Source organism: Dromiciops gliroides, chromosome 2 (assembly GCF_019393635.1).
Source record: "Dromiciops gliroides isolate mDroGli1 chromosome 2, mDroGli1.pri, whole genome shotgun sequence".
In the NCBI taxonomy this organism is placed as follows: domain Eukaryota; kingdom Metazoa; phylum Chordata; class Mammalia; order Microbiotheria; family Microbiotheriidae; genus Dromiciops; species Dromiciops gliroides.
The window spans coordinates 254,932,771-254,956,362 of record NC_057862.1 but is presented as its reverse complement, the minus strand read 5'-3'; the positions used below and the strand labels follow the sequence as shown (position 1 = coordinate 254,956,362).

Below are 23,592 nucleotides of genomic sequence, written 5' to 3'. Positions count from 1 at the left end.
GAATGTATACATTTATTCTTTCAATGAGCATTTATTAAGCACTTACTATATGCCAGGAGCTGAGGCTACAAAGGCAAAAAAAAGAAATAAGTCTCTGTTTTCAAGCAGCTTACATTCAATAGGGGAGAAAGTAACATGGTCATAGAAAATTAAATGTAAAATATATGTGAAATAAGGGTGGGAATAGTAGCTGATCAGAATAGGCTTCCTGTAGAAAGTGACATTGATTCTGAGAGGTGGAGGTAAGAAGGAAGCATGTTCCAGGCATGATAGACAGCTGGTGCAATGGCATGGAGACGGTACAGTCCCATAAATGGTTAGCAACCAACAAGCCGATTGGGCCAGAATATAGAGTGTGTGAAGGAGAGTATTGTGTAATATGCCTGGAAAGGTTAGACTGGAAGCAGGTTATGAAAGGCTTTAAAAGCCAAATAGAGGAGTTTTATTTGATCCTAGGTGATATTTAGATTATTTAGCAATAACATGATCAGACCTCTGCTTTAGGAATCTCAATTTGGCAGCTGTGTGGAGGATAGATTGGAGAGAAGAGAGGCTACAGATCAATTATGAGGCTATTTCAGTAGACCAGGTGAGAGGTCATGAGGGTGTGGACAAGACTGGTGGTTGTATAAGTGGTGTGACATATGAAATATTGTATGGGTAGACTCTTTAAGATTGAACAACAGATTGGATATGGGGGTGAAAGAGAGAGAAGAGTCCAAGATCACTGCACTTGTATGCCTGAGTAACTGGAAGGATAGTTGTGTCCCTCAAAGAAATAGGGAAGTTTGGAAGAGGGGAGAGTTTGGGGCATTTCTTCCCCTAGCTCTTGGTATATACTAATGGCATTCATAAATAGTAGGAGAATAAGAGGTGTTTATAGAAATGACACTACTTTTCTACTGCTTTGTATAAAAATGTTAGTTGTTGTTGCTATTACTATTATAGTACCTGCCTATTAGATTTGTTGTGAGGACCAAATGACATGATATTTGTAAAGCACTTAGCACAGTGCCTGGCATATAGCAGGTACTTCATAAATGCTTATTCCATACTTCCATGCACATGCACGCTTGTACACACACACATACATATACTCAGAGTATGGACTTGCTTATCTGCCAGTAAGACTGCCCAACTCTCTAGAAGTGGATTTCATCACTCATCAATTACACCTGCTCCTCCCCCTGCCTTCTGTCTTCCTAAACTCTCCATTCATGGCTCTTAAACAAGGAAAGGTGAGACATGGAGTCTAGAATGTACCTATAAACAAGTATCTGATTTCTTTTCTGACACTGACCCACTTTTAAGGTCCTAAATTCAGTACAGACATCATCCCTTGTGAGAGTGCTAGGTATTGTGCACAGGGATGTTATCTCTTGGCTATGGAGACAATGTTTCAGGGCCAAGGCTCTAGCAAAAGCCCTTATGAGGACTAAGAATTGCTGGGTGTTTAGTGGGTTAGAGACCCCACTGTAGGACTGATCCCCCAAACATCATATCAAAAGTTCTTGAAGAAGCTAAAGAATATTGTATCAGACTCTTCTGTTATCTTATTTTTGATATTTTTTCAATTATTAAACATTTTTCTCCCTTTCACCTCCCTCTACTCAATGAAAGAAAAAAGGAAGGGAATAAGCATTTATTAAGCACCTACTGTGTCCTGTACACTGTGCTAAGCATTATACAAATATCTTATTTGAAAGAAAGAAATACAGAAGATTGTGTCATATTAGCTGAGTTAAACATGTAAATTCCCATACTGATCATATCCCAAAGTCACTTTCTCATTCTGCATACTAGCCTTAGATCATATTAGCAGAGTCAAGCATGCAAATTCCCACACTGGCCATATCCCAAAATGAGCTTCTCATTCTGGATATCAGTCCATCATCCCTCTGTCATGAGGTGGGCAATGCTCTTCATCAATCTCCTGGAATCATGGTTGATTATTTCACTGATCAGAATTGTTCATTTTTACAATATTGATGTTATAGGATAAATTGTTTTCCTCTTCTGTTATTTTTAGGGTGAATTGAAGATATCCTTGAAATGCATAAGGTTTCATAGAAATTTGCAGAATTGGGAGTGAAACTGTGACTATGTGGCTAGAGATATGATCTGGGGGTTCAGTCTATATAGCCTATTTCTAGCTCCCCTTTCTGACACCTATATGCCTTCAAAGAGCCAACCTGGTTGTTGCTTTTCTTTTTTTTTTTTTTTTTGGAGAGGCAATTGGAGTTAAGTGACTTGCCCAGGGTCACACAGCTAATAAGTGGTAAGTGTCTGAGGCCAGATTTGAACTCAGGTCCTCCTGAATCCAGGGCCAGTGCTTTATCCATTGTGCCACCTAACTGCCCCGTTGCTTTTCTTTTTAGCACTAATTTTTTTGGGGGTGAGGCAATGACAGTTAAGTGACTTGCCCAGGGTCACACAGCTAGTAAGTATCTGAGGTCATATTTGAACTCAGGTCCTTCTGAATCCAGGGTCGGTGCTTTATCCACTGTGCCACCTAACTGCCCCTAACACTAATTTTTAAAAAGACTTTGGGACTTGCTGTGAACTTAGACTTGTTATAGTCCTACAGATTTTTGAAAATGGCTTTTAGGGCAGCATGTCTTTATGAGGATAATGCCTTGTTAGTGTTTTTATTGACTTACCAAATGGAAGAATTGACTGAAGAGCTTACCAGAAAACTTCTGCTCTATGCAGAATGGCTGAGGCATTGCTTGGTATTGATTAGTGCAATATCACATGGTCAAAGGTTTTTAGAAAATACTCTAGTTAGTTATTCCCTGTGGAAGCTAGTGAGAGACAAGTGCTCAGATGATGGTGGCTATTTCCTCTAATCTATATTATAATGATACAAGCTTCATTTTCTTTTGGCTGGTAGATATCCACAGGTATTTTGACAGTCAAACAGGACTATAAATCATTGTTTCCTACTTCATGTCCTGCCTCTCTAGCTTCTAAGGGAAATTAGGTGTGGTTTCCAAACTTTGTCACTGGGATAACATGTTTAGTTTGAGTAGGAGATTTTACTTTGGAGATCTGAAGACTAATTTTTCTCCCTCTGTTCTCATTTAGATTTCAAGAGAAGGGGAATCTGGAAGTCCTACTTTTCACTATCCAGTCCAGGATGAGGGCCAACAATCAGAAAGTGTACACACCACATGAAGGGAAACTTGTGTCTGACATCAACCGGGTATAGCTGCCTTTTCCATTATGCTTTGCCAGGGCGGTTAATTGGGTTCCAGATATTGGTATAGGGAATTGGTCAATACCAGACTGGGTAGATTAAACCATCTTCTTTAGTGTTACTGATTCCACCTTCAGGTTATTTTGGCAATGATCAGTCAAAATCCATTCACCATCCATCAAGTCAGTCCAGTAGGTATCCTGATCTACAGAATGCATTTCTGGGCATCAGTTTCATTGGTTGCCATCAATAAGACAAGATGTCATGGACCTTTGCAGATAATATTATTAGCTATTTCTCTTTTTGTGTTACAGAAATCAGCCAAGTACTTATTAAGTACTTGCTAAATATGAGACTCTGTGCTAAGTGCAGGGGATACAAAGAAAAGCAAAAATACATCCCTTTGCTTCAAGGAGCTCACATTCTGATGGGAGAGAAAATAGATTTTTAAAACCCCAGAAATCCTAATAAGTGTCTAATATAAGTAAAGGCCAGGCTTTTGATGCTGCAGTGAAGGATCAGAGAAAAAAATTATTTTCATAAAATTTGGTCACCTGGATGTGTGGGGCAAAAGATGCTATTATATTACAAGCCTATCCTCATTTATTCACTGAAATACTTGCTTCTACCCCCACCCTCCCAGTACATTCCACTTTTCTTAATGCTGGACCTGTTCCTATCTGCAGGCCTGGGAAAGCCTGGAGGAAGCTGAATATAGACGGGAGCTGGCCCTGAGGAATGAACTCATTCGGCAAGAGAAATTAGAGCAGCTGGCCCGGCGCTTTGATCGCAAGGCTGCAATGAGGGAGACGTGGCTCAGTGAGAACCAGCGTCTAGTCGCCCAGGTAATGTTTTAGTGACTCTCAGGTTCCTGGCAGAGAAAGGTCCATATTAGTCAACCTCTGGGGAGGTGAGCTGACACCAGAGCTGTGGTGCTAGGGCAACACAGTAGATTTGATGGACAACATCTCTCTGTCCCTAGCATCTCAAAGACGGATGACTGAAGTGAGTGTTAAAGGTGTAGACCATCCAGATTTTCTTTGGAAGACCTTCCACTGCTATTGCTTCTGGAGCCCATGAGCAAGCCTGTCATCTCTTCACCATCCTGTCTGGCTTGCTTCAGAAGTCCTTCTGTTTTATGCTGCATTGTAACCCTCTTGATGTTTTTGTTACCTTTTACTACGTCTGAAGGATGGGGACATGATATGGGAAAATCTAGCTGCTGGGCAGTATGCTTAAATATTAGTGCCTTTAAAATCTTTATTTATATCTTTGTGTTTACATTACCTTTTCTGGATATATCTTTTCTCCATCCCCTCCCCAGCAAGTTTCTTGCAGGAAAAAAGGATAAAAGCAGTTTAGCAAAATGAGATAAAACCCTGACTGAGTCTGAGAGTATATGTAGTGTTCTACACCAATAATCCCCCAACTCTGCAAAGAACAGAGGGAGCTGCATTGTCTTCTCTGTCCATTCATTTAAAAATAAGACATTTAGTTTCATGTTTTTGTTTTATTTTGTTTTTGCTGTTTTCCATTTACATTATTGTGTCATTGTGTATGTGTTTTTCTTGATTCTACTTATTTCGCTTGTATCAGTTGATATGACTGCTGATAGTTTTCTGAATTCTTCGTGTTCATTGTTTCTTATGGTATAGTAATATTCCATTACAATCATATACCATGGGGCAGCTAGATGGCACAGTGGATAGAGCACCGGCCCTGGAGTCAGGAGTACCTGAGTTCAAATCTGGCCTCAGACAGTTAACACTTACTGGCTGTGTGACCCTGGGCAAGTCACTTAACCCCAATTGCCTCACAAAAACAAAAACAAAAAAACAAAAAAAAATCATATACCATGGTTTGTTTAGCCATTTCTTAATCAGTGAGTGGCCATCTAGTTTTTTTCCACTTCTTTGCTACCACAAAAAGTGCTACTACAAAGATTTCAGTATAAACACAACCTTTCTTTATGCCCTCTTTTAACATATTAGCTCTTAACCCTTGCCTTTCTAAATCTCTACTAAGCCTTTTCTTCCTATGAAAATACCTGCAGATCAGTGTTTCTGGTTTGTCTCATTTTATATTCTTTTCAGGTTCAGCCTAAATTGGAAGTGACCAAAAATTCTTATCTCTTATCTTTAAGGAGCCCTGTGGGAGATAAACAGATTATAGATGTTAAGCCTCATTTCCAGAAAGCTTCATCAAAGTTGGTTTATATAGGCTGTTATCCTCAGCTAAACTTAGGGTCTGATTTGGCTGTAGATAATAGTTCTAGGACATACACATGGTTGGTTACTTGTATTTGTGTTTGTGTGTATTAGAGAGAAAGAGCAATGTGGTTTTTTGCTGGTTCTTCATACTTGCTCCAAGCATAGAAGACTTTGGAAGCCAGGATTTTGACATGTTTATCTAATCTGAAATTGACCACAGGGCCTGCCCCCCAACCCCCAGAGAGAATCTCTCTTCCCCTCTAACATGTAGATTGAAATTAAGTTAAATTCAGCCTAGAAAACAAGCATTCTGGAAGAATATTTATGTATTTACATTTGCAAATGTAAATTCCTATATGTGGAAACCAGACAGTAGACAGATGGGCTGTTTGCTCTGCCCATACCTAGAATTTGGGGGGAAAAACTATTAAGGGCCAAGCTTGCCAATGTGAAGTTACTTAAGCATCATAGACTAAATAACAAGGCCCCTTAGAAAGTACTTGTGAGTTGCTCAGACTTTCAGAACTTGGCTTGGAGTTAGAAAACGAAAAGAGCAGAGCTAGTTCCCACTCAAGCTCATCTGGCAATGTGGTGCAAAGAAAAGAGATTGAATTAGGAGTCAGCTTGGATTCAGATCCTTCCTCTGATATTACTTGTGCGACCTCAATTTCTTCATCTGCAAAATGAGGGGTTTAGATCGCCCGAGCTCCAAGGTACCTTCTACCTCTAAACCTATGATCGTTTGGAGTCAGAGCTAGAAGTACTTAGGAGAAGGCAGAATGCTGGGATTGGAGTTGAGACCTAGCTTCAAATCCTGTCTCTCACTAATAGTAGCTTTATGACCCTGGACAAATTATTCTACTCTTCTGAGCCCTAGTTTCCTCATCTGTCAAATGGGAATAATAATTATTGCAATACCTACCCTAGAGCCTTGAAGTAGGACCTAAATAAATGAAAGGTACTTTGTAAACTTTGACAGTACTCTGCTAATATCAGAAATTATTATTTGAATGAACCTAAAGGTTTCATTCCAATGGCCCACTGGCCAACTGGCCCATTTCCGATGATGGCCTTGTTGTATCTGTATGTGGGTGGGTGTTTGAGTGGGTCTGAATCATCTAACTGAATATGCAGAGTAGACTGAGAATCTCTTGTGTTCTCTCCTTGTTGGGGCAGGATAACTTTGGTTATGACCTAGCAGCTGTGGAAGCAGCAAAGAAGAAGCATGAAGCCATCGAGACAGATACCGCTGCTTATGAGGAGAGGGTGAAAGCCCTGGAAGATCTGGCCCAGGAGCTGGAGCAGGAGAACTATCATGACTTGAAGCGCATCAAGGCCAGAAAGGACAACATCCTGCGTATGTGGTCCTATTTGCTGGATCTGCTGCAATCTCGGCGCCAGAGGCTAGAGATGACCCTGACACTGCAGAAGCTCTTCCAAGATATGCTTCACAGCATCGACTGGATAGATGAGATCAAGGTCTGGCCTCTTGGGCCCTTCTTCTCCATTACCAACACCTAGCAGCTTTGCCCTGTCACTGAGTTCCTGGGGTCGAGGATAACAACTTTACTGTTAATTTATGCTTCTTTGACTCCTTTCATCCAGGAATCATAAACCCTTTTGTAAACACATCAGACTCCCGGTCCTTCCTGCCCAAGGTTAGGAGGCAGAGAATGATTGTCAATTTCCCTGGCTCAGGATAGGGAAATGAAGGCACAGTCCCTGTCTGTCCCTACCTATGGTTAACCTGGACTCTACCCATGATCTGCATAACTGACTTAAAATAGTCTAAATAGACATGCATGGCAAAGATAAGGATTCGTGATCTGGGCAAGGGTTGGACTAGACAATCTCTGAGGTCCTATAGCTTCTACTTCTTTCAGACAAACTTTTCTCCACTCCCTCCCCTGACCCAACAGTTAAGGAGTAGACAAATTGATTTACATTTACCTATGTGTGGGGCAGCTAGGTGGTGTGGTGGATAAAGCACTGGCCCTGAATTCAGGAGGACCTGAGTTCAAATTCGGCCTCAGACACTTGACACTAGCTGTATGACCCTGGGCAAGTCACTTAACCCTCATTACCCTGCAAAACAAACAAACAAACAAAAAATACATTTATCTATGTGGCTTACCTCTTAATGTTAGTGTTAATGAACAGTGAGGTATCTGTCTAAAAGAGAAAAAGACCAAGAACCTGAATGTTTGCAGCCTGAATAACCACCACCAGGCTATAGCAAGACAATGCCAATCTCTGTACAATATAAAGGGCTGCCCACAATCCCCCATTCTCTGTTCTACTAAACTTTACCTGCTCCCATGTCCTTTGGTCCCATGCAACAGGTAGAAGGGTACTTCTAGTCATATCTTCACAATCAGTCAATGTGGTTAAGTGAGGAGAGAGAGCTGGCCTGGGCATCAGAAAGAAGTGAGATCATATCTTGCAACTGACACACACTGGGTGTGTGACCAGTAGCAAGTCACTCATGTAACCTCTCTCGGTGCCCCAGATAATTCTCTAGGACTAGAAGATGCATTCCTCACTATACCAATGAAATCACAGGTTTAGCTTTTTAAAATAAATTCGTCTTGGCCATACAGATCTAAGTGCTGCTGAATACTTTCTCCAGAATGGCCTCTCATATCCTTTCTTTCACCTGTAGAGGTACAGCTATCCTCACTTTTCACTCTCTCTTTTGCTTAGGTTCACCTCCTGTCCTCTGAATTTGGGAAGCACTTGTTGGAGGTAGAGGACCTTCTTCAGAAGCACAAGCTGATGGAGGCTGATATTGCCATCCATGGGGATAAAGTGAAAGCAATCACATCAGCTGCTCTACAGTTCACAGATGGGAAAGGTTGGGCAAAGGATACTTTCTCTTGGCTGCAAGATTCTACCTTTCTTTCCCTACAGTGAAGTTCTCCTAACAGTAAAGCCCACAGCACATTCCCTTAGGGCCCAAAGCTCAGTTTCTTTTTGCCTTCATCTATTGAGGTTCCATGAAAGGTGCTTGAGGGCTGAGGGAACAAATGTCTTTAGAGGTCAGGCAGCTACCATCAAGAAAAGGGGTGGAAATGGGATTTGCAAATACCAGAAAATCCTTACCCTTTCACTTAGTTAAGATCATACATATAAATCACAAGATGAGAATTATAAATTCCTTGAGGTCAAGTAGCAATGAGATTTTGTCTTTGTATCTCCTCCAGGGTTTGGCATGGTGCCTTGTGCATAGTAGGTGGTTGACAAAATGTGGATCAGAGAATAGAATGAAAGGCTCTTGGATGTCAATCCTATAAAGGGAACATCCTACTATGTTCCTAAAGAGTTAATAAAGTATCTCAAAATTTATTTGAAAACAAATGGAAGGCGTGAATACATCTGGAGAAAGGCTCTCCCACCAATAAAACAGAGCCCTACTGTGAGCTCTTCAGTAAATCATTTAACAAGCAATTATTAGGCACCTACTATGTGCCAGCCCTGGAGATACAGATACAAAAGTGGGATGGTCCTCAGCCTCAAAGGGGAAAGAAAACCTAGAGGGGAATGATGGCCAGAGAGGAGTGTTTGGGCCTACAGGGTCATGGGGATTGTGACCCTGGGGTCATACCATGGAGACAAAACTAGAAGGGATCTCAGAGGACATCTAGCCCATACCCTTCATTCTATAGATGAGGAAATTGAAGTATGGAGAAGTCAAGAGGTTATGTGGGTATTAAAGGTCAGAGGCAGGATTTGCTAGTATTCTTTCTACTATTTCTAGTAGCAGTGACAGTACTGATTTGATTATTGTTCCCAGAGCAAGAAGGACAGGGCACATAAGTGTCAGTAGAGTGGCAAGATGCCCAAGCAAGGTAGGCCCTCATACCCTAGCCTATGGCTGGATGACTTGTAAATCATAGAGTAACAGGATAGAGTGGGTTGAGATGAATTTTCACCCTTTTATCTACCATTGTGGGCGACCTAGCCCCAGACCTGAGTCTCCAAAGCTTAGAGGGTTCCATCTTTTAGTTTTCCCCGCCTATCCCAAGATACAACATTAAAATTTGTTTCAAAAGCAACTTCACTTTCCTCCAGGCCTCTAGCATGCTGAAACCTGACCTATAGCCTGATTAGGTGGGTTTATGCTAATCAAGAGACCCAAGCGCATCCTAGCTCTGACACTTAATATCCGTGTAACTCTGGACAAGTCATTTATTTCTTCTTTGCCTCAGTTTCTTTTTTTTTTATTTTTTAGGTTTGTTTGTTTGTTTGTTTTGCGGGGCAGTGAGAGTTAAGTGATTTGCCCAAGGTCACTTAGCTAGTACATGTCAAGTGTCTGAGGCTGGATTTGAACTTAGGTCCTCCTGAATCCAGGGCTGGTACTTAATCTACTGTACCACCTAGCTCCCCCCCACACCCACACCCCCACCCCAGGCCCCAGTTTCATACTTGGTAACAGAGATAATACTTGTATTGTCTGCCTCACTGTATTATATGGAAAATGCTTTGAAAACTCTGAAGTGCTGTGGAATTGTGAATTATTATGGTCAATTTATACCCTTGGTTTTAATTTTACAGTGAAAATGAACCTCTCCTCTTTTCTATTTCCCTCCCCGCCCTTTGCTTTCCCTCTTTTTTCCTCATTCAGGTTACCAGCCTTGTGACCCCCAGGTCATCCAGGATCGGGTCAGCCACTTGGAGCTGTGCTTTGGGGAGTTAAGCGCAATGGCAGCAGGGAGGAAGGCCCGGCTGGAGCAGTCCAAGCGACTGTGGAAGTTTTTTTGGGAGATGGATGAGGCAGAAAGCTGGATCAAGGAGAAGGAGCAGATCTACTCCTCACTGGACTATGGAAAGGACTTGACCAGCGTGTTAATCTTGCAGCGTAAGCACAAGGCCTTTGAGGATGAGCTAAGGGGCTTAGATGCCCACCTGGAGCAGATGATGAAGGAAGCAGAGGAGATGGTGGCCCAAAAGCACTTTGGGCACCCACAGATTGAGGCCCGCATCCGAGAGGTGTCTGCCCTGTGGGACCAGCTGAAGGAGCTGGCTGCTTTCCGCAAGAAAAACCTCCAGGATGCTGAGAATTTCTTCCAGTTTCAGGGAGATGCTGATGACCTGAAGGCCTGGCTGCAAGATGCCCACCGCTTGCTCTCAGGAGAGGATGTTGGGCAAGATGAAGGGGCTACTCGAGCCCTGGGAAAGAAACATAAGGACTTTCTGGAGGAACTGGAGGAGAGCCGTGGGGTGATGGAGCACCTAGAACAGCAAGCCCAGAACTTCCCACAAGAATTCCGGGATTCTCCTGATGTGAACAACCGGCTACAGGCTCTCCGGGAACTTTACCAGCAGGTGGTAGCCCAGGCTGACCTGCGTCGACAAAGATTACAGGACGCCCTGGATTTATACACAGTGTTTGGTGAGACGGATGCCTGTGAACTGTGGATGGGGGAAAAGGAGAAGTGGCTGGCTCAGATGGAGATCCCAGATACCCTGGAGGACCTAGAAGTGGTACAGCACAGGTCAGAACCGGGCTAACACATCCCTTGCCTTACCCTCACCCTCACCAAAGCTTCCTTCCCTCCCTCCCTCCCTCCCTTCCTTCCTCTTTCTTTTCCTTCCTTTCTTTCTTCCTTCCTTCTTTCCTTCCTCTCTTTCTTTTCCTCTCTCCCTCTCTTTCTGGTGGGGGAGGCATTTGGGGTTAAATGATTTGCTCACAGTCACACAGCTAATAAATGTCAAGCATCTGAGACTGGATTTGAACTTAGGTCTCCCTGACTCCAGGGTCAGTGCTCAATCCACTGTGCCACCAAGCTTCCCCAAAGCTTTTCATTAAGATTCTCTATTTTGACAACAGGTTCCTCAATAGGATCTGTCTCTTTGAGGCTCCATGTGATGTTGGTGATGCCCTTTTTCTTTCAGAGACTAGGATGGAGTTTAGCATTTTCACCATCACCTCTCACTGCTCACTGCACCAAAGTCAGAGTTTAGAATTGGAGCTCAGATTCCATTCGGACTAGCAGAAGTCTCTGCCCAGAGCAAGTTCTGTATCTGTGCTAGAGTTCCCCTTCCCCTTCCCCTTCCCCAGGAAAAACAGCCTTCTGTGCCTCCCGCTGCTGGATCAGTTCTCTCTTCTCCACTTCTACCAGTTAAGGAAACTTAAGGTTATAGTATTTAGATCGGTAAGGGACCTTAGAGATCATCTACTCTTACTCCACCCTTTCACACACACACCCCCATTTAACAGATGAGTAATTTAAGGCCCAGAGAAGTAAAATAACTTACCCACTGTTAGACATTCAATAAGAAAGATGGTCAGAATTCAAACCTAAGCCCTGCAACCCCCAATTCAGTGGGAGCCACACTGAGGCTGCCTGACCTGAGGAGAGAACACCTGGGTATAGTGAAAGCAATAACTGGGGGAGGGTGTGATATAACCATGATAACAGGCAAGCCCTCCCGGAAATCTGGCCATTGATAACATACCAAATCCTTTGCCCAAACCCTTCCTCCATTCTTCTTCTATTGGGTGAATCTGTAACATGCCTAATAACCATACTTTCTGCTCATGCCAGCCTAAGAGACACTAGGCCATGAAATTAAGACTGCAAGTCTGAAATTAGGCTATGTTGGAAGATTAGCCTCAATACCAAGAGATTAGAGGTGGAGCTGAGGGGTCTTATGGTAGTAGGGTGTCCCAGAGTGGTAGTTATTAAAATCCTCCTTTTTCACTAATTTCTTCCCTTTTAAATATAGGAACATGCCATTTAAAAGGTAGTGGGAAAGAATTAGAAATCTTATTTCTCTGGTATTTGACCCTGCATCTATTGGTAATGTTTCTGCCATCCCTGTTGCTATGTTATACTCAGAACTTTGCAATGTCTGTCTTAGGTTTGACATTCTGGACCAGGAGATGAAGACACTGATGACTCAGATTGATGGGGTGAATCTAGCTGCAAACAGCTTGGTGGAAAGTGGCCATCCACGTAGTGCAGAAGTGAAGACATGTCAGGATCATCTGAACCACAGGTACAGAGCAGGGCTTCAGGGTGGAGCAATTTCATTTGTATCAGTGGTGTGGTGAGGCTTGGGGGTTGGGCTGCCCACTCTGCAAGTCTGTTTTCCTGGCTAACTCCCAGAACAAGTCAATCAGGCAGTTATCAAGCATTTACTAAATGCATTTGTTAAATGCTTACTACATGCCAAGTAAGAAATGACATGGGCTCTGCCTTCAAAGGAACTCACATTTTAATGAGGAAGACAAAATACAAACAAGACTATTTTCTTCAGCTACAGCCTTTATCCCAGCACCGTGGGCGTGCCTTTAACCTTGTTTCTCTGCATGCTATGAAATACGATGGGAGGTGGCACTCCCACCTGGCATGCAGCAAATTATCCAGGGAGTGAGTAGGGCTAGAGAAATGTTCATTGAAATAGAAATACTACTGTTCTGGTTCTGGTTGCATATAGGTATGTGTAACAGCAGTAGAGGAGTTATGGGGAGGGGGGGAAGGAGGAGAGAGAGGGGAAGAGAGGAGGGGGGAGGGAGTAGAGAAAGGAGAGAGAAGGAGAGAGAGAGGGAGGGAGGGAAGGAGGGAAAGAGAGAGAGAGAGAGAGAGAGAGAGAGAGAGAGAGAGAGAGAGAGAGAGAGAGAGAGAGAATGTGAGTGCAAGAACGCGTGCAGGGCATCATTTTGAGAATGCCTGGAGACAGAATGAGGCCATATGGTACACTTGCTGCATTTTCCCTGAGGTTCTTGGGCAGAGGAGAGGAATCGTATTTTTTTGCCTTTATTTGTTTTGGTTTTGCTACAGTTTCCTTAGTATAATCCAGAAATAAAGGGTCTTTTTTTTTGCCTGCCTTACGATGCAGCTCCAGCAGTGAAATGGTCCACAGATGATTCTCATATAGGTGGGCTTGTTAGCTGAAAATGAGAAGCCTTATATAAAAGAGCTCTATTAGAGGGAGACTCTTTCAGAGCAGAGTTTAATAGCCTGCTAGTTCCTAAGGGATCCTTGATCCATGCTTCCATGCTTATCTCTTGTCCCCTCCTCCTCCCATCCCCAAATACATACACTGAGCCATTTCTAGGAGGTTAAGACTGAAGAGACTAGAGGAGGGGGGTGAAGAGGGAAATAGATACTGCAAGCCTGTGATTAGGCTATGTCAAAAGATTAGGCCCAAGAGATTAGAGATCTAGCTAAGGGATTTCACAGGAGTTGTAGTTGAAAAGTGACAGTCATTAAAATATTCCTGTGACCAGCAATCAGGAGGACCTGAGGGGGCAGGTAGATGGTACAGTGGATAAAGCACTGGCCCTGGATTCAGGAGGACCTGAGTTCAAATCTGGCCTCAGACACTTGACACTTACTAGCTGTGTGACCCTGGTCAAGTCACTTAACTCTCATTGCCCCCGCCCCCCCCCCAAATCAGGAGGACCTGAGTTCAAATCGGGCCTCAGAATTTGACACTTATGGGGCAGCTAGGTGGCGCAGTGGATAGAGCACCAGCCCTGGAGTCAGGAGGACCTGAGTTCAAATCCGGCCTCAGACACTTAACACTTACTAGCTGTGTGACCCTGGGCAAGTCACTTAACCCCAATTGCCTCACCAAAAAAAAAAAAAAGAATTTTACACTTACTAGCTGTGTGACCCTGGGCAAGTCACTTAACCCTCATTGCCCCACCAAAAAAAATATTCCTTTTCACTATTTTTTTTTTCAGACAATATGGCAGTGGAATGGGGTAAGGAGAATGTTAACAAAGCTGAGAAATTCTAAAGGGTACCATAGAGAAGGTTGAAGGTAGCAAGTAGAATATATTGAGACTTTTTTTTTTTGTTTTATTTTTGTTTTAGTAAGGCAATTGGGGTTAAGTGACTTGCCCAGGGTCACACAGCTAGTAAGTGTTAAGTGTCTGAGGCCGGATTTGAACTCAGGTCCTCCTGAATCCAGGGCCGGTGCTCTATCCACTGCGCCATCTAGCTGCCCCCTGCGCCATCTAGCTGCCCCGAGACTTTTTAATACAAGCTGACTACCTATAACTAATGACAAGTGGAGACCTCAAACTACAAAACTGGAATGTAATTCTAGAAATCTCTTTGTAAGTATGGTATCCCTATAGAGGTCCAGTGCCCTATAACTAGATAGATGGTGTTTCTCTTTTCAAATTCTAACATGATGGTTGGTTTATTTTTGGTTTTTTCTTAATTGAGGGAACTAGACCAACTTCTAAAAGAAATAAAAATAACCCACCAGTCAAATGGCTGTTAGTTTAATGAGCTTTAAGTGAGAGAATTTTATTCTTAAAAGCTATTAAGTCATTCATCATCCCTAGTGCTGCAAGGTTGTATTACTCTGTCTTTACCTGAGAGAGAACCTCAGATATAGGTAGGGCATATGTTTTCACAGACTTGGAGCCATAGTCCCAGCCAGTGTAGGAATCATTGACAGGTGGTTATGTATCTTCTGGTTGATTATCTCTACTGACAGTGAGCAGCAGGTGGCGCTGGCAAGCAAGGCAGGCTGAACTGTTAATATACTCATGACGGGGAGAGGTCCAATCTCTTTCCTTTCTTTCAATTCCTACCTCACACTGAGATAGATCTTTATTTTAAAACCTGGCTGCCCCCCCCCCAATGGTGGCTACCAGCAGTTTGAAAGTGAAAGGATCCACTTGCATCCTAGAACTTCTTATTGGTTCAAGTCTCAAGAGGAATCTCTCATTCTAATGCGTGGTGCTTTAAATTAAATATGTGGCCCAAATCTAGTCAGTTTCCACTGGCAGATCCAAGTTGATTAGGCTTATGAAACCTTGGTACTTTAAAACTAGTTATTTTTTTTAACTAGTTCTTTTCTATATTTTCTTCCCATTTTCCCAAACTCCTTCTTGGTGTTTAAGCAGAATTAGCAGAGATTTGAATGACTATCCCTATTTTACTACCTTGTCACACATGTACTGCGAAAGCACTTAAAAACAATACCATTCACAAAAATAAGGCAGTCAAAGCTTACTACTACAAAAAAAAAAATAGTAGTGGGGAGGAGAGGTGTGGCTGATTTGACCTCCATCCAATTCTCCATTAGGGAATAGGTAAATCAAAGGAATAGAGGAGGTAGATAATATAGATTTCATCCACCAGGAAAACACAGGGGGATATCTTTATGGTGATTTCACCAGAAACTATGAATTGGCATCTCAGGTGGTCGGTGGTGGCCTCTGGAATAGCTGTTCCTGGCTCCTTTTCAGACAGTGGTAAAGCTTAGCACAATGCTTGGTATATAGTAGGTGCTCACTAAATGCTTGTTGACTGACTAGCATGCTATTCTGGCTCTAACCTCTGTCACTCTCTACCTGTCCACCAAGTCAGACTCTCTGGTTCTCTCCTATTTTTCTCACAAATCCCCCTTTCCAAGCTTAAGAGTCAAGATTGTGATAAGTTGTATTCATGGTAGTTTGCCATCAGGTCAGGTCCAAAAATCCCCTAGGGCTTAAGGAATGCTGAGAAAACTCTCTGCTATTAGGGAACCCTATCTATCTCCCGTTGCTTTATTCCAGGCCTTTTGGATTAGCTTCAAAAGGTTAGGTGCAGCCATTCCATTGATGGCAGCCCATACCATTACGGACAGTTAAAAAGTTCTTATTAAGTAATTCAGCTTCAATCTGCCTCCCTGGGACTTTTTCCTATTGGTTTTGGTTCTGCCTTTTGGAACCGTACAGATTCAATCTAATTTGCTTTCCATTTGACTGCTTTACAAACATTTGAAGGTAGTGCTTATCATTCCCCTGGATTTTATACTGATTCCCAGTTCCTTCATGATGTGGTTTATAGACTTGAGACCCTCTCAAGCGAAGCTAGTGAATTCTGGGCCAGTGTGCATTGGAGTCTCCTGTTTTCATAGCAGTGCTTGCAATACAGATCCTACACACACAGGGAAAGGAGAAGAATAGCTTGAATGATCCGCATTACCGAAATGAGACTACAGAGGATCCATGGTGGGATCATAGGGTTGGTCTTGACATAGAATTAAATGGAGGCAAGGTGGCTTTGAGGCAAAAGACATGGAGAAACAAGTTGTAAAGGACCTGTATGTAGATATGATTCACCAGTGAAAGAAGGAAAGACTTAGTCAACTCCCTAAACTAGTCACATTTATTGATTTATTAGAACCCATAGGATTTATTTTATTTAGGACTGGTAGGGATGTTTAGAAGTCACTTAATCCAAGACCCTCTTTTTATAAATGAGGAAATTGAGGTTGAGAACATAGAAATGATTTGTCCAAGGTCACATAGTTAAGGATCAGAACTACAACTTAGAACTAGTCCTTCTGACTCCAAAGCCAGTGTTTTTTCTAGTATCATCCAAACCTAAAATAGTTCTTCATTCTAGTGTCTCTCTTAGTGGTAATTTAAAGTGTAATAGGAACAAAACCGCCTGAAAAGTGGGATCTTTTTTTTTAGCAGCCTTATGTGTCCTTGGGAAAATAACTTTACCTCTCTGGGTGTAATTTCTTTTTTTCTTTTCTTTTTTTTTTTTTTTTTGGTGAGGCAATTGGGGTTAAGTGACTTGCCCAGGGTCACACAGCTAGTAAGTGTTAAGTGTCTGAGGCCAGATTTGAACTCAGGTCCTCCTGAATCCAGGGCCGGTGCTTTATCCACTATGCCACCTAGCTGCCCCCCAGGAGCTTACAATCTGATGGGGAAAATAACAAGCAAACAATTATGTACAAGCAAGCTATATCCAGGATAAATAGGAAATAATTAAAAGAGGGAAGGCACTAGAATAAAGAGGGTTTCAGAAAAACCCCCTGTAGGGGCAGCTAGGTGGCACAGTGGATAAAGCACTGTCCCTGGATTCAGGAGGACCTGAGTTCAAATGTGGCCTCAGACACTTGACACTTACTAGCTGTGTGACCCTGGGCAAGTCACTTAACCCCAATTGCCTCACCCAAAACAAACAAAAAACCAAAACAAACCAAAACAAAAAAACACAAACAAAAAAAAACCTGCCTCACTTAAAATGAATGAATTGAACTAACTGGTCCATAAATTCCTTTCTGGTTGTAAATGCTTTGATCCTGTTTTCTACCTAACTTTGTTATAGAATTTGTCCAATATATGCTTTGTTTAACGAGTGGATGCTCACTTTTCGATGAAATAATGTAGTGTGTCAATATCCTTCTTAAAATGTGGAAACTTGGGGGCAGCTAGGTGGTGCAGTGGATAGAGCACGGTCCCTGGATTCAGGAGGACCTGAGTTCAAATCTGGCCTCAGACACTTAACACTTACTAGCTGTGTGACCCTGGGCAAGTCACTTAACCCCAATTGCTGTTAAGCCATTGTCATCCCCTTGTCATCTCCCTAAGTAGGGTTTAGATTTATCCCTGTCCTCACTTTTGGGAGCCATGCCAAGCTCTTTTTGAAAGTTGATTCTGGAACTTGCTTCCCCTGGGAGAAGAAGAAAGAAAAGATGTTATATCAGAAAGGGAAAAGCATCACACTCATGCTTTTTGGCCAACTCAAGCTTCTGGTTACGATAGTAGCATAGACACAATAGCCAAGATGCCAATGAGTACTCCTACTCTTGTTCTGGCTCCTCACTTAAATCGAACGTGCTTCTTCCAACCCTTTGTGTTGGATGTACCTTCCTCTGTTAATAACCTCTTGGTACCATCCCTTTATAGACCCATCTCCTCGTTCATCCATAGAAGCCTAAAGATTCCAATCTGACCAGTGCTTTCATTTCCCTGTGTCACAGTGCTATTTGGGATTTAAGTACTCATACCCTGTATATTGATAGTAGGTTGTATTCATAAACTTCTTCCCAAGATTTTATCCTTGGCAAGAATGACTGTCCTGAGCATTCCTTCTGTGTTGTACTTAGTTGTGTACAACTGTGTATAGTTTTACAGTTCTTGTCTAGTCCTTTACCCTTCTCATACTCAAGTTGTTGATTCTTCTGTCAGGCTTATTTTTTACAAGCTACACTTCACCTAGGAATCCTTCATGTATCATTAGCCATGACCTGGAATATCAAATCCTATTCTTTATAATCTACATAGAATTATTCATTTCTTAAAGTCATAACCCTCTGTTGGAAAGAAAGATAGAAATACCATCTGTGCCCATGTCCAGGTATTTCAAATCCCATGTCCAGGACTTCAATCACTACTGATTTGTTTGTCTTTCCTAGCCGTATGATTATTTTTCTTTCTTTGGGGGGGGGGGCACAATGAGGGTTAAGTGACTTGCCCAGGGTCACACAGCTAGTATGTGTCAAGTGTCTGAGGCTGGATTTAAACTCAGGTCCTCCTGAATTCAGGGTCGGTGCTTTATCCACTGTGCCACCTAGCTGCCCTGTGATTAGTTTTCTATGTAATGCAGTCAGTCATTCTGTCAATAAGCAATAGAGCGAAGACGCTGGAATTAAGAGGGATTGACAAAGGTTTCTGGTTGGGACATAAAGGAAAACAAGGGGGTAGAGATGAGCATTACAGGCATGGAGGACAGCCGAGGAAAATGCCTGGAGGTGAGAGATGTCATATCTTGTTTGAGGAACAGCCAAGAGATCAGTGTCACTGGATCAAAGAGTATTTGGGGATGGGGTAGGGTGGGGTATGAGGTGTAAGAAGATTGGAAAGGTAGGTAAGGGTTAGATGATTAAGTTCTTTGAACACCAAATGAGGATTTTGTATTTAATCCTAGAGGCAATGGGGAGCCACTGGAATTAAGTGAGTGAAAGAGAGGAGAGAGAGAGAGAGAGAGAGAGAGAGAGAGAGAGAGAGAGAGAGAGAGAGAGAGAGAGCGCAGAGTGCCATGATTGGACTTAACATTTTAGGAAAATCACTTTGGTGGCTAAATGGAGGATGGACTGGAATGGAGAGAGACCTGTTATAGGCAGACCAACCAATAAATAGACTATTCTAAGCAGTCCAGGCATGGGGAAATGAGGGCATACACAAGGATACCTTCACTCTTGGTCTGGTTGGGACAGGGAAACTATCTGGTTTTTTGTTTGTTTGTTTTTTTAGTGAGGCAATTGGGGTTAAGTGACTTGCCCAGGATCACACAGCTAGTAATGTGTTAAGTGTCTGAGGCTGGATTTGAACTCAGGTGCTCCTGACTCCAGGGCCAGTGCACTATCCGTTGTGCCACCTAGCTGCTCCGAAGCCATCTGTTCTTAAAGAATAATATTAAACATTAAGAAATGCTGGACCTTGGGGGGCAGCTAGGTGGCACAGTGGATAAAGCACCAGCCCTGGATTCAGGAGGACCTGAGTTCAAATTTGACCTCAGACACTTACTAGCTGTGTGACCTTGGGCAAGTCACTTAACTATCAATCCCCTGCAAAAAAAAAAAAAAAAGAAATGTTGGACCTCACACTTCTTGGCTTTCTCTTTAAAAATGAAACAAATATTTATTTTTATCTTTAGATAGTTTTTTAAATTATGTATTTAATTGCCACAAAAAGAAACTCAATATAGCTATGCAATACAACTTCTTTACAGTATAAGAATATAATTGTGAACTAACCCTACAAACTTGTTCAGAACTTGAATACTACCATGAAACAAAGGGACATAGAACAAGAGAATAGCATATTTAGTTCTTGGAGGAGTCACTTTATAAGATCCAAGGTCTCTGCCTTTTGGGAGATTGGTTCCTTGAACATGTCTATGCAAGGTTTCTTTGTCTTTCTCAAGTCCTAAGTGGCTCTTCAGCTATTGGGTGCCTTCCTTGCTAGTAGGAAGGTGATTCTATAGGCTTTGTGTATTTGGTCCAGACTGGGCTGGAGATTAGGGAGGAACCTAAAACCACCACAAGGTTCAAGAATCTTTCTGTGGCTCCCTATATATAGCCCTTTTTATCCTCTGCAATGCTCTGAACCAGAGTCTGGGTGAAAAAGAACGTTCATCAAGTTGACTTTTTTGTCCAGCGGTTCAGGTGTCCTGGAATTGACAAGGAAGAGCAGATTTTTTGAAAAGAAGTGGTGCTGTTTCTAGCCAAGGCAGTAAATAAATGCTGAAACATCTTTTTCCCTCTAGTGGATGAGCAATACCAACTGCCTTTAATTACAGCTTTCTTCAGTGCTTCTTAGAAGCTCAGTGCCTTTTATATTGTGAATCTTTACCACACCCTTTCCAAGGGAAACATCATTCTCTTTATTTTCAGATGGAGAAAAATTGAATCATAACTTGAGAGAGTAATCTGCCCAAAATCACCAAACAAAATTAGGAATAGAATTTAAAACTCCTACTTCACAAACTAAGGCTGTCTTCCAGGTCAGGCATCTAAGGCAATGGTATCAAACTCAGTGGGAAACTGGGTCCACTAAACTATACATGAGGTGGGCCACATATTGACTTAGAAAACCACATACTGGGGATAGCTAGGTGGCACAGTGGATAAAAACTCTGGCCCTGGATTCAGGAGGATCTGAGTTCAAATCTGGCCTCAGGCACTTGACACTTACTAGCTGTGTGATGCTGGGCAAGTCACTTAACCCTCGTTGCCCTGCCCCCCCAAAAAAACCTCAACACATATTAACATTATCTATGTTCTATTATATTTTATTTATTTTGTTAAACATTTCTCAATTACATTCACATCCGCTTTGAGACGCTTGAGGAATATTGGCCACATTGAGCTATATAGTTGATATCCCTGATCTAAGCAATTTCTGTTTGTTCTATTTTCACTTTTCTCACTTGTACATGTCAAAGTAAACCCAATTTCCCATCTTACCCAATTCCATGGTGTTTCAGGAACTAGCTAGCTGAGACAATTTTCCCACAGGCAGTCACTACCCAGGTTAGTGTCCAGTGTCAGCTCTATTTTGCTCTAAGAATTAGAGAAAGCTCTGAGGATTCTTATCCTAGAATATAGTTTTTTCCAACCCCAATTCCTATTCATTCACTGAGTTCCCCATGGTGATTCTCATGTGTGGCATAAACACGGCTCAGTGGTCAGCTGTAGCAACATACCAGAAAGATGAAGTGGATACAAGAAGCTAATTAAAGGATAATGGGCCTGGCTGAAGGAGAGGAATGGGAATTAATAAACAGCTTTAGCGGTCAGCCGAGTGCCAAAAGCAGTGTTATAGCTCCAGGACCAGGCATATTATGCCTGTTATACAACCTGATTACTGACAGCATCAGAATTGTTATTTGAGCAACAGCCTTGCAACAGGTCCATGGCAGTGGATCAGGTGTCCCAGAATAGGCATTGTCAAACTTCTGCTCCAAAAAATGACAACAGAACTTAAGACCCAAATGAAATGGAATGAATAACTGCAAAAACTTCAGATGTCCAAATTAACAAAACAAAGCCTAAATAACCTAATCCTGATATCATAAAGTTGAATTGAGTAATTTATAAATGAATTCTTCTGCAGAAATCACTTGAGTTCAAGTGGATTTACCAAGTGAGTTTTATCAAACATTCCAGAATAAAATAACCTCCCTACTAAATCAATTGTCTCATAATTTGGTAAAGTGGTTGTTTTCTTTATTTTTGAAAAAAAAAAAAAGGGTCCTGGTTGTCAAACTAGGGGAGTGATAAGGCAGAGAAGGAGAACTATATATCAAAATCACTAATGAACATTGATGCAAAAATACTACAAAAATGATAAAATAATCATAGCACTGTATCCCCAAAATATTCATTGTGACTAAGTTGTATTTATATCAGAAATACAAGAATGGTTCAACATTAGGAAAATAATTAGTAAAATAAATCACATTTATAATTGAAAAACAAAAAATACATGATTATATAATTTAGATGCAGAACAAGCCTGTGGCATAGCATTCATTTATGGTGGTTTTTGCTGTTGTTGTTGTTGTTGTTGTTGTTTTTGGTGAGGCAATTGGGGTTAAGTGACTTGCCCAGGGTCACACAGTTACTAAGTGTCAAGTGTCTGAGGCCGGATTTGAGTTTAGTGTTTAAAAACACTAAAAAGTGGGGCAGCTAGGTGGCGCAGTGGATAGAGCACCGGCCCTGGAGTCAGGAGGACCTGAGTTCAAATCCGGCCTCAGACACTTGACACTTACTAGCTGTGTGACCCTGGGCAAGTCACTTAACCCCAATTGCCTCACTAGAAAAAAAAACAAAAAAACAAACTTAAAAAAAAAACACTAAAAAGCACAGGAACAACGTTTATCCAAAAACTAAGAGTTAGCATTATTTTTAATGGAGAAACATTGGAAACTTTCCCAGTAAGAGCAGGAATGAAGCAAAGGTGCTGATTCTCACAACTGATATTTACTAAAGTACTAGAAATGCTGGCTATCACAGTAAGTCAAGGAAAAGAAATTAAAGGAATAAGCATTGGAAAATTAAAGGCCAAATTATCTTTTTGTGGATAATCTGATGGTTTCCTCAGAAAATTCTAGAGAATAAGACTTGATATAATTGCTTTTGCAAGTAGTAGGCTGCAACACAAATCCACAAAATCATCAGTGTTTCTAGTAAGCCAAGAGGAAGAGATAGAGAAATACCATTTAAAATAATCCTACATCAAATATCTGAGCATTGACCTAGTTATACACAAAACTAATATAAATAAGACTACAAAACAATTACACAAAAATAAAGGAAGACCCAAATGATGGAAATAGCTGAACCATTGGGCCATGCCAATATGAGAAGAATGTTTGTTAAGTTGTTTCAATCATGTGTCACTCTTAGTGACCCAATTTGAGGTTTTCTTGACAGAGATACAAGTTTGCCACTTCCTCCTCTAGCTCATTTTATAGATGAAGAAACAGAGGCAAACAAGGTTAAGTGACTTGCCCAGGAGCCACACATCTAGTAAGCGTCTGAGGTTGAATTTGAATTCAGGTTTCTTGACTCCAGGCTAGGTGTTCTATCCACTATGCTGCCTAGCTGCCCCCAAATCAATTGCAGGTTAAGATTCTACCTTACCGAGGTAGAAATAGTTATGCATGTGAACAGACTCTGAGTATGTTGTGCTGCAACCTGTGGCCTAGTATATACAAAGATAAATAATTCCTGGTCTCACCCCCTCAAGGAGCTCTCCATGAGAAGAATACTGATACTCAAATTAATCTACAAATTTAACACTATGTGAACTAAATGACCTAGAATAGATATTTAATCTGTTGTTTAATCATGCCCAACTCTTCCTGACCCCATGGACCATACATAGCACACCAATACTGTCCATGGGGTTTTCTTGGCAAAGAT

At 41.8% G+C, this 23,592-nt stretch overlaps 1 protein-coding gene across 2 annotated transcripts in view; it reads left to right on the top strand.

Moving 5' to 3' along the window:
- The window catches only part of SPTB (spectrin beta, erythrocytic), a 175,543-nt gene that overhangs the window by 80,948 nt on the left and 71,003 nt on the right, over positions 1 to 23,592 (top strand). For both annotated transcript variants that reach the window (XM_043983695.1, XM_043983696.1), the window contains exons 10-15: positions 3,088 to 3,205; positions 3,886 to 4,044; positions 6,586 to 6,888; positions 8,113 to 8,263; positions 10,034 to 10,904; positions 12,274 to 12,411. In XM_043983695.1, the coding sequence (XP_043839630.1) occupies positions 3,088 to 3,205; positions 3,886 to 4,044; positions 6,586 to 6,888; positions 8,113 to 8,263; positions 10,034 to 10,904; positions 12,274 to 12,411 (1,740 nt within the window). The remainder of the gene's footprint in view (positions 1 to 3,087; positions 3,206 to 3,885; positions 4,045 to 6,585; positions 6,889 to 8,112; positions 8,264 to 10,033; positions 10,905 to 12,273; positions 12,412 to 23,592) is intronic.